Consider the following 12722-nt stretch of genomic DNA (forward strand, 5'->3'; position numbering starts at 1 on the left):
AGCATCAAGTCTATTGTAGCACAGAAAATAAATAAAATAAAATAAAAGTCAGATACAAGTTATTTACTTTAATGAACTATGTTATTCAGTCTTTTGTTATTTCTGCCGCATTAAATCGCGCTCAAGCCCAAATATTGATATGTCCGACAGTACTTGAATGCAGCAAAACTGTTTCGTGTTTACATTACGTACCGGGAAATCACCAGCTTTTCCGAAGACTTTTGCCAAAAATGCCTCCTTATCCTGTTCGGAAAGACATTCGTTGTTTCTGGAAGTAAATTATTGAGCTATTGTGTTAACTTTACTGATAGATAAATGATTGAAAAAACATTTTGTGAAGTTATTATAGTAAATAGATCTTTCATTTACAGTACCCTAAGGGTTATGTTATGAAACACAGTTTACAATATGTACCATATAATTTTGCCTATGTGGTGAGCATGTCTGACCCCAAAAAAATAAATAAATAAAAATAAATATAGATAGATAGATAGATAGATAGATAGATAGATATAGATATAGATATATATAGATATAGATATATATGCAAACTAGCCTACTGTTGTGCAAACTAGCCTACTGTTTGACAATAAAAAGTAATATAAACTATTAAAACAACTGTGGGTTGCTGTTTGGATCTGGTGTTTTCTGATTAGTACAAACATACCCATCTGACTGTATACAACACTTGAAGCTGAACTCTGTCGGCATTTGATGAGAGTTACAGCTTCCTCTGTGTGATACTTCCCCCCATCTTGACGTCAGCTGGATTGTGTGTGTGATTTTTCCTCCCCATCCCAGCCTCAAACTGACGCATTCACATATCAGCTCTTCAGCAGCAGCTTGAGGTGAGTTACACACCAGAAAACTAGGAAACTAACTGTATGTGTAATAGCACTGATGACCGTTTAGTTTATTGTAAAAGCTATACGTGTATGTGTGTGTCCTGCAGTTAACTAATGTAGCCTATAAAGGGAACAGAAAAGCCAAGTCTGCTGTATATTCTCATATTACATTACATAGCTTGTGCATTCCTGCGTCTGTGTTATGTAATGGAAACATTCTCGCAGATCTGTTCAGATGAAAAATAGTAAGATGTGTCACAAATAAACTGAAACTGCTTGTGATGATGGACTAACAGATCCTTTATCCATTGTCTTATATCACTTGTCATGCTGTTGTAACCTCCGATGACTTGTTTCCTGAGAATGAATGAGGTGGTAGAAGTGGTGACTAATTTAATTGGGATTGCATTTGTGGAGTTTAAAAGGAGGGAAACTTCACCCTTCACCCAGAAAAAATGTGTCTGTGGTCATATTTGAGGCCTTGAGTCACTTCAGGTCCAGATCAGTGATTTGTGGCCACACCAAATATGTAATCAGACACTTATTTATTTTGATCTTGATGAGTAGAAAGTCTGAAAGTCATTACAGCAGGGGAAGCAGACAGAGAGATGTGTTACTGTCCTGTAGGACTGCAACTCATATTTCTTGACATAAGCAGAGGTGGAGTGAATGGTTTTGAGGCCAGAGGAAAAAGCAAATCGAGGCGTTTTGAATCCTGACTCTCACTCTTTCTGTCCACCCTCATACATTTCCAAGCTGGGCTGTGCAAAGTATGTGAAATAACACTGGGATTTGATCTGTAAAAGGAATCTGTGGTTGGCATGACAACATCAGTGGTGGAAGAAGTACTCAGATGATTTAAGTAAAAGTAGCAATAAAACAGTGTAAAAAATACTTGGTTACAAGTAATTTAATTATAGTAAAAATACAAAAGAATTGTGATTGAGACACATTGTAACACCAAAAGTATTCATTATTCAGAATGGCTTGTTTAACATGAATGTATTTTATATAATTGGATTCTAATTATTGATGTATCACAGAGATCATCCTTTTAATGGTACATCTGGTTAAGGTGGAGTAGATTTTTCTTACCTTAAATTCTACTGGGAAGTTTAATCCTCAAAAATGGGGTAAGTGCATCCACCCAGGACAGCTTTCCTGAGTATGGAGAGTCCATGATTAAAGTCATTACATAAATATTTTAAAAGAAACCACTGTGAATTTAGTTAATTTTCTTTCTCACTGTAATAATGAGATCCCCACTACACCACTATCATAAGCTACAGGCGGAGAAAGATTACGTTTTCTGATCTGTCGCCCGTATGGACAGGATGACATCCTTTGTCTGTGCCTTTCAACACTGTGATGCTTCACTGATGAAAAATAATTCTGCTTTATGATGGGATGATTAAGGATTGGTTGGGTGTGGGCACAAAAATAACTCGGGTAGGTTTGGACAAAGATCATGGTTTGGGTTGAAATGACTACTTTGTTATTGTCAAGGAACTTTTGTGGTTGTGGTTGCAATAATAAACATGTGATTAAGTTTAGGGAGCAAGCATTTAAAAAAAACAACAACAACAACAACAACACTGACTTGTGGTCTTTGGGCTTTGTCACCTGAATGTAAACACACATTGGGAGGTCAGCCACAACTAAGTTACACATAAGTTAACATTATTTCTAATCTTGAGTCTTATGTAATCATCTGTCTGCCCCTGATGCCCCATTCTCAGTTGAATATGTCACATTATCATACACACAGTGTTGCTTCCAGGAGCGAGGACAGTGAGAAGAAATATTTAAAGCTCCATTTGGCACTCATTGAAAATACTTGATCATCTTTTGATAATCCTAAGCTTCCTGCCTGTATGCCTGAAAGTTGGTTCTGAAAAGTTTTTTGTCTTGCTCCGTTGCCACTTGGACTCACAACAGTTACTACTGATTCAGGTGGTGATGGTGAAGAAATGTGTTAGACGTATGAAAAAAACTTCCTCCATCACAATCTGCAGTTACTGAGAAAACACAGTTTAAAGCCCATTTTATTTGTGCATACTGTCATAAAATTGTATTACTTCTTTTCATCATTGAAAATAGTTCATCTAACATCTCTTCATAAAGTATCTGCTGTGAGATGTTTTTTTTATTTGCTAGTGAGCATAACAGAGAAAAGTAAAGAACCCTAGAAGCCCCTTAAACCTCACTGAGCCACTTGCAGGTCAGTAAGTACAAATTCATGCCGTGCAGCCAAACAACATGGCGTCTTGGGTTTGAATATTTTACTTAGTGTAAAAATCTTAGAGCTTCAATGAAGACCTGAAACAAACCAATATAGAATATACAGTACAGCCTGTGATGCTGACAGACACTGAGCAATGAGAGGATTCTTCAGATTTGAAGCCAAAATAAAAGTCAGGAAAACAGGATGTTAAGCACAATGTAGATGATAATTCACTTCTGTTTAATGTGACTCAAGGCCAAAGGAAGAATGTAGTGGTCAGCTCTGTCCCGGCTTCAAAATGAGGCCGAAAGTCATGTTTCTGGTCTGATATTATTGCCAAACCAGAAAATCTGCCCACACCTTTGTGAAAGCCAAGATTTCAAAACAATGTTTTCCCTGGAATCCAAAGGCAGTGTCCACAGTTGTAATTTTCTAAGAGTGTGTGTGTGTGTGTGTGTGTGTGTGTGTGTGTGTGTGTGAAATTCAATGTGGGCTCCCAGTGCCAAACAATGCATCCCTAAATGTAGAGCAGGAAGAGCACACCCATTGCAGATTCTACGATGGGTCCCTGTGATCCAAACCAGCTGTCAGTGTGTGTCCACATCCCCTCTTTTCACATCTTGGTAAAGAAAACACTTAATGGGTGAGAAACACACAGGGGAGCGACCTCAGACCATTTTACTCCAATATCCAATAACAACAATCTCCTGTATGAAACTTGACCTGAACTGTAAGAGGGCAGGGTTTACTTACTCAACCTGAGTGTTTTGTTTTCATATAAACAGTTGTTTCCCTCAGTCGTGCTGAATTTAACCAGTGGTTTTGCCACAAGAATGTCAAGATTATTATCCGATGTCAAGCTAATTTGATTACTGTATGTGCTGATGTACGACATCCCGCAGTAAAATGGAACACGTTCACACCCGCTCCCTGGAGTCAGTCAAAAGCTGTTCCTGTAAATCATGAACTGAATTAAAAGTAGCTGGGACATGACGAGGACAAATATGTTACCAAAAGATAAAATTACAACATAAAAATTTCACCTATTTTATTATGCATCAAAGTCTTTTTATAGGTCTTGTAGAGTAGCATTGTATATGTGGAAAAAGTTGAATAATCCTTTTGTGGAGGGAGTTGTGCAAAGTTGGATAAATCACCTCAACTGTTGTTATTTTAGTCAGCATTGGTTGGGGTTCAAGACAATGAGTTTGAAAATGAAAAAAACATCTGGGGGTGTGGAGGTAAAAAAAAAAAAAAAAAAAAAAAAAAAAAAAAGAGTTTAGAGAGTTTACCAGACCTCTGTAGCCTGCTCCTCATTTCTGCTTGAGGCTAGCAGCTCATGGCTACATTTGCAACCAATAGCAAAACACACTTGAATCTCCTACCAAACTGGCAGTGGTTGTGTTGCATTGTGGGTGATGTAGGCATGGATGCATGGAATTTTAAAAAAAACGCATCAATTTTTAAAAACCTTTTTAAAAAGTATTTTTTAATCATCACAATGCATCAAATGACAATGTGAACACAACATGACAATGTTAAAGACATTGTTCAACCTACAGAGATTGATTAACTGAATCTGCAGCTCCTCTCAGTTTGACAAAGCTCTGCTCACTGTTTATCTGTCCAGCCCATAACTTTACTGTTTTGACTCAAGAAGTTGTTTTCAGAGACAAAGCTCTAAAAGCCCACTACATGCTCGGTACCAATCAGCAGACAAACACGGTCAGACACTGGCTGGTGATCATAATGGAGTGTTTAGCAGCTGAAGAGCTTCACATTTCCCTCAGGAGTTGGTACAGAATAATGAAATCCATTTATCAAGTAGACAGAAACACAACTCCAAATGAATGATAGTGTTGCTCTGTACCTGTGGAATACGTAAATAAGCAACTGCTTGCCAACATTGATTGATTAATGTAGACCTTAAAAAGTGATGCGATCACAGAAGACTCTTGTTTGTTGATTTTTGGCTGTTAATTGCGGTGCTAATGTTTTTGCTTTTAGTATGAGCTACTCCCATCTGACTGTCAATGCAGGGCCCCGAGAGCCAGCAAGAAAATATACAAATAGTATTTTAATCCCTATGCCATGCAGGCCCTGAACACTTGCTCTCTGATATTTGCTATTATTTGCTTGTTGGAGTACTCCTTTAAAGCTGAAATATATATATAATAAATCTCATTACAAATAAAGGCCCTGCATTCAAAAACTTGTACTTCAGTTAAAGTATTATCATTATTATCAAAATGTACTTATCAAAAGTAAAGTTCACATTATTGTGCATAATGGCTCCTTATAGTGTGTTATATTATTCTGTATGTTATTAACACTGATGCATTAACATGAAAGCAGAATTGAAATGTAGCTGGTCGAGGTGGAGCTGTTTTTTTAACTGAACTGTATGCACTATTGGTTGGTTTATAGAGTCTGATTTAAAATCAGAGTCTATAAAGTAACTACAACTGCTAGTATTGATGTAAAAGTACAAAACACTGCATAAAGTAGCATAAATACTCAATTCTCAAAGTCTCTCAAAACTGTGCACAGTAACTGAGCATATGTGGTTACTTTCCACCACTGGCATTCTGATGTTATGTACTGTTTCAGTTACAGTTTGAGTATATCCAAGTGTGATGAAGGGTCAAACAGCAACACAGAGACAAGAAATAAAAACATTTATACTAAATACACAGACCCTGACCGAGGCGGCATCAGGAAGCAGCTTCACATCACAACAGGCAGCCTGAACTAATGATGACAAATCCTGCTTATCTATTGCTACGGGTAGCATGTCCATGGCCTTTAGTAATCTTGCCATGGACAAATGTCAAATCTCTAAGAAGCTGCCAAGAAAAAAGCCAGTGAAACAGTAAACCTCAGTCTCAGCCTGTCAGTGCTCAAACGGGACTGAAGCATGGCTGGGGTTTCTCAACCCAGCCACACATGAAGTGGACGTTTGTATTTGCAGCTGTGGTTAGTGCAATGAAACAACAAAATTCTCAATTTTGGCGCCTGCTCACAAGTCCTCTTTATTTCCTCATTTATCTCATTTATTCAACTCTGTGTTGTCCTTCCAAAGCCCATTACTCTAAATGATAGTTCAGAATTTATGCTAATTTAACCTAAATTACTGTCACTTTGGCAGGGTTTGCTGTGGTTGCCTCTAATGGTAGAAAGTACATTTACTCAAAGAGTGGTATTTTTACTTCTACTCCATTACATTTTAGAAAGAAATATTGTACTTGTTGTACTTAAATATGCTTTCAAATGCAGGACTTTCACTTGTAACAGACAGCATTACTACTTTTACTTTGGTCTGAATACTTCTTTCACCACAGGTTGCCTTTGAACACAGGATAACTTAATATTCAGAAAATGTAGTCTGATGAAAATTTGTTGATATCCTTCAGTTTAGGGGTTTGATCGTAGAGGTTTACCTTTTTGTGTCTTCTCTACAGGCTCAGGTAAATATACCTGAACACCCGACGCACATCTCCACACATCAGCATGCTGCCTGAAACTCTCCTCCAGCAGTGATGCCAGCCTTCAGCCCTCCTGCCCCTTTCCTCTGCGTGCTGCTGTGTGTGTCGGTGGCCCTGCAGCGTTCTGACCTGCGCCTGGCCTACGTGACCCACAACAGCTTTTTCTACTACTCCTGCAGCCAGGACCCGCAGCCCTGCAGCGTCTCCTCGCTCACGGACTGCAGGTGCAAGGACATTCAGCTGTCCATGCTGCACCACCCCCAGTCGCACTCGTCTCCCGTTTTCCGGATGAGGCGTTTAACAGTTTGGTTCACGTCGCCCTTAAACACAGCGCACCTGCTCAACAACTCAGAGGTGAGGCACCTCACTCTGATCCACTGCGGTCCTGGAGGTTCCAGGGGGACACCTACTACTTCTTCTTCTTCTTCTTCTTCTTCTTCCTCTTCTTCCGTGGAGGGACATTTTGCCGTGCAGCACCTGGAGAGGCTGACTGTGGTAAACCTGCCACAGAGGCCGATACACCAATGTCCAGATGCAAACAGAGCCAAGAACACAGACTCAAACGCTGACCCAGACAGAGATAACAGTGCTCACCTAGACACAAATAGGTACAACAGGGATAAAGACACATACCTTGACCAGACTGCAGACATGAAGAGAGATTCCTTGGGTTTGTCCTCACCCCAGATCCAAGACATCTTCCTGGGCAGGGAGCTGGGAGCAGCGTATCACGAACAGGCCAGACTGGGGATCATCCACAGCTCCGTGCTGGAGTGGGGGGCGGTGGTCAAAGCCTACACAGTCCAGACACACATAGACAGCGATGGTGTGCTGCCCTTTCCTGACCTCCACCTGCCAAAATTACCAGAGACGTCTGTCATATATGTCAGCTTTGTGTACTGATGCCAACTTACTCTCTGAGGGGTGCAGGTGGGAACAACAGGAGGAAGAGGAGCCAGTGTTTAGGATCTGGAAACAACAACTTCCTTGCTCTCCAGGGATTTTGGATTAAGTCGAAAAATTGTGTGTCTTTTTTTTTTTTGTTTTGTTTTTTGTTTTACGTTTGAAAAATAATCCCTTTATCCTCTTAAACTGGGAGATAAAGTGTCCATCAGTTTACGGATTATGTTGCAGTTTAAGTTGGGCCAGTAAGTTTGTTTCTTCAAGCTGACATTTAGGAGGAAAACAACACAACTCTGCTCCAAATCTGCTCCCATGTAAATGTTATTTTTGGAGCGAACACAACGAAACACTGACACAATGAATACGACCAGAAACTGTTTCCATAACATCCTAGTATTTTGGTCTGGTAAATGCAGAGCTGCAGTTAATTTCTAAAAGTAGTCTACTGGTAAAATTGTCCAACTTTATTGGATAGAAACTGAGAGGGACATTGAACGAGACTGGGAGATATTTCTTTCATTTGTTTTTCATTTTCTTCTCTAATAGCTTTAATCATAACTTTCCCAAGTGAAAACTTTGCACAGCTGTTTATCAGCATGTTAGAACAAACTATGTCAACTAATGAGAGACCCGCTGTGGGACTAGAGCAATCCGCCAGCCCCCTCCAGCTGAAGTGTCCTTTGTTTCCAAACGATGTTTATACTGAACTGACGGTATAAGCCAGAACAATTGTTTACCAATTGGAATTTTAGTCCTCTTTATTTCCTTGTTTTCTGGTCTAACAACAGGAGCTTCCACCATGAGGTGTGTCCCAAAAACAGCTCTGACCTTGCTGCTGCATTCAATGATCAGGCACCTTTCAAATTCATTCAGTTAAATGGAAACTCAAGAATTTTATCCCTAGTTTTGTTTGGTCTCAAACATAAAAGTGTGTGTTGCATAGCGGCCATGTAAGATTACACTGTTCAGGGCTGTGGGTGGTGCCTCACATTTCCCCCATATGAGAAGGGATTTACTTGTGAGCCAAAATGTCACCACTAGAAGGAGGACATTGAGCTAATTTGGACATCTGTGAGGGATGAATTCCTCCCAACTCTGCTGCTGCATTTCTACAGCTGACCTCTGGCTTCTGGTCTCTGGTCCCTGTATAAAAGCAAGCAGAGACTTTCTCCTTTAAGGTACATAGAAGTTATTATTGGTGGCAACTGTGACATAAGTGGCATTCTTAAAAAAAAAATGTGAAATGCATGTTTGCTTGCAATATTAAACCACAAGATGGCAGCAGATACACGTGAGTCAAAGACATAGACTGGAACTGAAATGTTGAGGGAAAGAGGTTGCTTTTTCTGCTATTTTTTAAAAACTTATCCACAGCTCTTAAATAATCCAGTTAACCTTACATTCAACACGTGTGTCACGACACATTTCAGCACTTTAAAAGCTTATGGGGAATGTTTTGGTTTTTTTTTAGGACAGAGGTATGTTGTTAAGTATTGCCTTGTATTTATTTGTTTACTAGAATATAAATCGACAGAGTCATGGCTTGCATTTGTTTACAACAAAAACAGAAATAAACGATTTACTTACCATAATGTCTTGTGATTTCAAGATAATAATATGTTGCATTTTGTTTATGTACTTGACAGAAATAGTCACAATCATAGAATCTATGAAAAAAGGATCGTAGTAAAAAAAAAAAAAAAAATCTTCCTTATGTCCTGACACATACAGCTGCATTTCTGACATGGTGGACACATACCTAAACTATATCTTATAATGAATAAGAGTTAATGTGGCAATTTTATTTTCCATATTATTTCTTTTTTGTTGTTTGGTGAATATTTATTTAACATCACTAGTTAACACCTTTAGGAGGAACAACTGCATTTGTCAGGCTGAAACCACATGTGTCTATGGTCACAAGACGCTTGCTTGCGCGCGTACATGTGTACGCGCATGCGTGCGTTGAGGGTGCGCTGACACCTGCTAAAGCGCCGCTTATTTGCATGATAAACGTGCTGCAGCCCATCTTGTTTAACGCCCCTGTGAATGCAAACTGATGCCGCCTGTTGATCCTGCACCTGAGAGGGTCAGCACCCACCCCGACGCACACCGAGGGCAATTACCGGGGAAATCACCGGTGGCTGCTGGTGTTGGTGGGGGTGGTGAAGCAGCCGGGCAGCCGAGCAGGCTGTGAAGGGAGGATCGGTCGCTCTTCCTTATGGGAATCAGCCCTGTGTGTTTCGGGGTGGGGTGGGGGGGTTGGTGTGTGAACCGTGACCTGCACTTGGGATAATCTGACAAACTACCTCCAGTAAAAAGCAAATCAATTACATGTTCAGTCTGATACTCGTGATGTGTGGAGCACTCCTGAATGCGCACTGTAAATATTTATGTCGGTCTAAAAAGGTGGACAGGCCGAGACTAAATTGGATTGATTTTAGGTGGTCTCTCCCTCCTCCTCACCCCTCCAAGTGAGTCTTTAACCACGCTGCCGCCGTCTCCTCACCGGCAGTTTAGCAGTAAAACATTTTTATAATCAGACGTTATTGTTCGCCGCCTCCTTGTGGGAGATGCGCCCATGTTCATTTTTTAAAAGGGCAAATCAGCCATAATTCAGTTTATAAACTGCAGCGCGCAGGGGAGAAATGCCTGGATGAATATTCATTAGAGCCCGCCCGAACTGCCACGCTCGGTGATTCATTAGGCATATGTAAATATCACTCACTTTAATTGCCCCTAAACTGACTCAACATAATGTTGTCATTAGCAAATTATTACTTATTTGTGATACTAATGGTACGGTATGGCGCACAGTGCCTGAAGCTCCACATATATGATTGCAATTACAGCTCTTTTTATTCACAGGATGACTGCGGAATCTGATGGATGTGTGTGTGTGTGTGTGTGTGTGTGTGTGGCTAAGGTGCCAACAATTAATTTCAGTGCATGGGACATTTCAATCTCTGAATACACACACAAACAAAACTCAGGAACTTTTAGTTTATTTTAAGGTATCTAGACTGACTTCACAGTTCACAGGAAATTATCTTATCAATCACATTTCTTTAGCTTAGATTTTGTGTCTTATAATTCTATCACAGGTTGAATGAAATTCATTCACAATAAACAAACACAACTAACTGAAAGATGTATGTGGATGTGTGTAAAAAGATAGACAACCAAAATGCTGTCTTCACAAATGTCTGTGAATAAACTATAATCTCTAATACTGGTTTCAGTGGCTAAATTATTCAGAAACTGATGTTCAGTTGAGTTCCTTTAAAAGTGCAGTTCAATTAATTTTAACTGGAAAAATGCATTAAAAACAACCTCTGTGAGTTGAATTATGTTCAAAGAAGAACAATCAACATTTTGATCATGCACAGAAAATCATTTGATAGTTTTATACTTGCAGAATAAAGGGGCTTTTCTTTCTTGGTGTTCAGCTCTGATATTACCAGGTCTGAAATAGCTATATGCAAATACACAGAGGGCCTCTGTTTAGCCTGTTGTGTACAGGTTAAAGTTTTTCAAAATTAATGGAGAAATTCGTGAGTTTCATTTTAATTTAAGGAAATACTCCAGGGATTAATTATATTTTGTGGATTTACAGCTGTGAGGTTTATTTACTCAAACACAAAGAAAGTTTGGTTCTAGAAAAAACAAAGCTCAGCATCAGATTTCTGACGTTAACCTAAATCCTCTGACTCCAGACTCCCCCATGACTCATACTGAAACCAGAGGCTGTCTCATTTTTTTCAATAATCTACTGGGTTTTTGTTGTTTTTTTAACCCCCCCCCCCCCACTCCCCGCTTGTCACAGTCTGCACACCATGACTTGGTTTGGAGTTGTTTTATAGAGGCAGCAGCAGTTTGAAACAACAACCATGACAGAACAGGCCCACAAAACAGAGGGAGAGAGAGAAGGGGAGGCAGAGAAAAATAATGATGTGCGTGTGTTTGTGCGCACGCGTGTGTGTGCGCGTGTGTGTGCATCTGTTAGAGAGTGTGAGGGAGCTAATAAAGTAATGTGATGGATGATCTCCTTTCTCCCAGAGGGACCAGCACCATGTAAATTGGCCCACACAATGCATTATGGATAAGGCAGTTGAGATTATAGCTTGTTAATGTGTCCTCCCTCTCCTCTCCTCCTCCCCCCTTCTTCTTGCATCTCTCTCTCTCTCTCTCTCTCTCTCTCACTCTCTTTCCATCCCTCTGCTTCGGCTCAGGCAGTGACATGGTCACCTCATTGTCAGGGCGCGTGGGTCTTTTAGGTGCAGATGGAGAGGGAGAGGGGCTGTGCTGCAGCAATCTGCCAGGTTTAGTGTAGGAAGTTTGTGTAGCTGTGTGTGTATACTTATACTACATTGTGGGGGCAAAAATGAGTTTGCACAGCCACATCATGAAGACTCACCTCCCATATGGGAACAAAAGTTGATCCTCACACGGTAAACTGTTAAATGTTAGGGTTAAGATTTGCTATGTGGTTACAGCTTGGTTATCAGGGGATGAATGAATGTAAGTCAGTGTCCTCCTAAGTGACAGAAACAGGGGTGTCCTCACAAAGATAGATGTACAAAAGTGTGTGTGTGTGTGTGTGTGTGTGTGTGTGTGTGTGTGTGTGAGAGAGAGAGAGAGAGAGAGAGAGTGAGCCAGCCTCAGTCAGCCAGCAGAGACAGTCCATCGGCAGGGGCCAGGGCTGTGGACATATGTCTCCTCCCTCCCTTAACCACCCTACACCCCCCCGTCAATCCTCCTAAGAGGGTGCCAACCCCCTGCAAACCCCCCCGCCCTCCTTCCCCCTTATGTCCCCCAATCTCCCATACTCACTCCCCCCTCTCCCTCCCTCCACCTTGCAGCCCTGTCCAGGGACCTGTCGGGCCATCTGTTGAAGCAGGACCAGAGAAGCTGGTCTAGAGGAAATGCTACTGTAGCATGGCTATGTGGCTAGCCTGGTCATTGCTAACTGGCAGGGGTATTGTGTGTGTGTGTGTGTGAGAGAGAGAGAGAGAGAGAGCCTTAGGCGAGATGGATGAGTTCGTTGCAGGGTGTGCGTCAAGGCGTCCCTGTGTAGAAGGTCCCTAGCAAAGAAAATTGACTGTGTATTTCTCAGGAATTTTTCTTCATCTAAGCTAAATTGTGAAGGATCATGCCATTAAAAAGGGAGTCTGTGTAAGTTATTAATGAGAAAATGTCATATTATTTCTTATATATCCAAATAGTTGAACTCAACATCAATAGAGGTTTTTTTGTACAATAGAG

At 40.6% G+C, this 12722-nt stretch overlaps 1 protein-coding gene across 3 annotated transcripts; it reads left to right on the plus strand.

Moving 5' to 3' along the window:
* The first annotated feature begins 735 nt into the window (after positions 1-735).
* Positions 736-9049, plus strand: si:ch73-52p7.1 (uncharacterized protein LOC100321084 homolog). 3 transcript variants are annotated; one of them, XM_018696995.2, is made up of 2 exons: positions 736-848; positions 6531-9049. In XM_018696995.2, the coding sequence occupies exon 2, from the start codon at positions 6609-6611 to the stop codon at positions 7455-7457; it is 849 nt and encodes a 282-aa protein (XP_018552511.1). In that variant the 5' UTR covers positions 736-848; positions 6531-6608; the 3' UTR covers positions 7458-9049. The 3 variants fall into 3 exon arrangements, with proteins under 3 accessions (XP_018552511.1, XP_018552513.1, XP_018552514.1); XM_018696997.2 differs by lacking the exon at positions 736-848 and adding an exon at positions 3115-3712; XM_018696998.2 differs by lacking the exon at positions 736-848 and adding an exon at positions 3115-3692.
* Positions 9050-12722: the final 3673 nt, after the last annotated feature.

The sequence above is a fragment of the Lates calcarifer genome, linkage group LG16_LG22, assembly GCF_001640805.2.
Source record: "Lates calcarifer isolate ASB-BC8 linkage group LG16_LG22, TLL_Latcal_v3, whole genome shotgun sequence".
In the NCBI taxonomy this organism is placed as follows: Eukaryota; Metazoa; Chordata; class Actinopteri; family Centropomidae; genus Lates; species Lates calcarifer.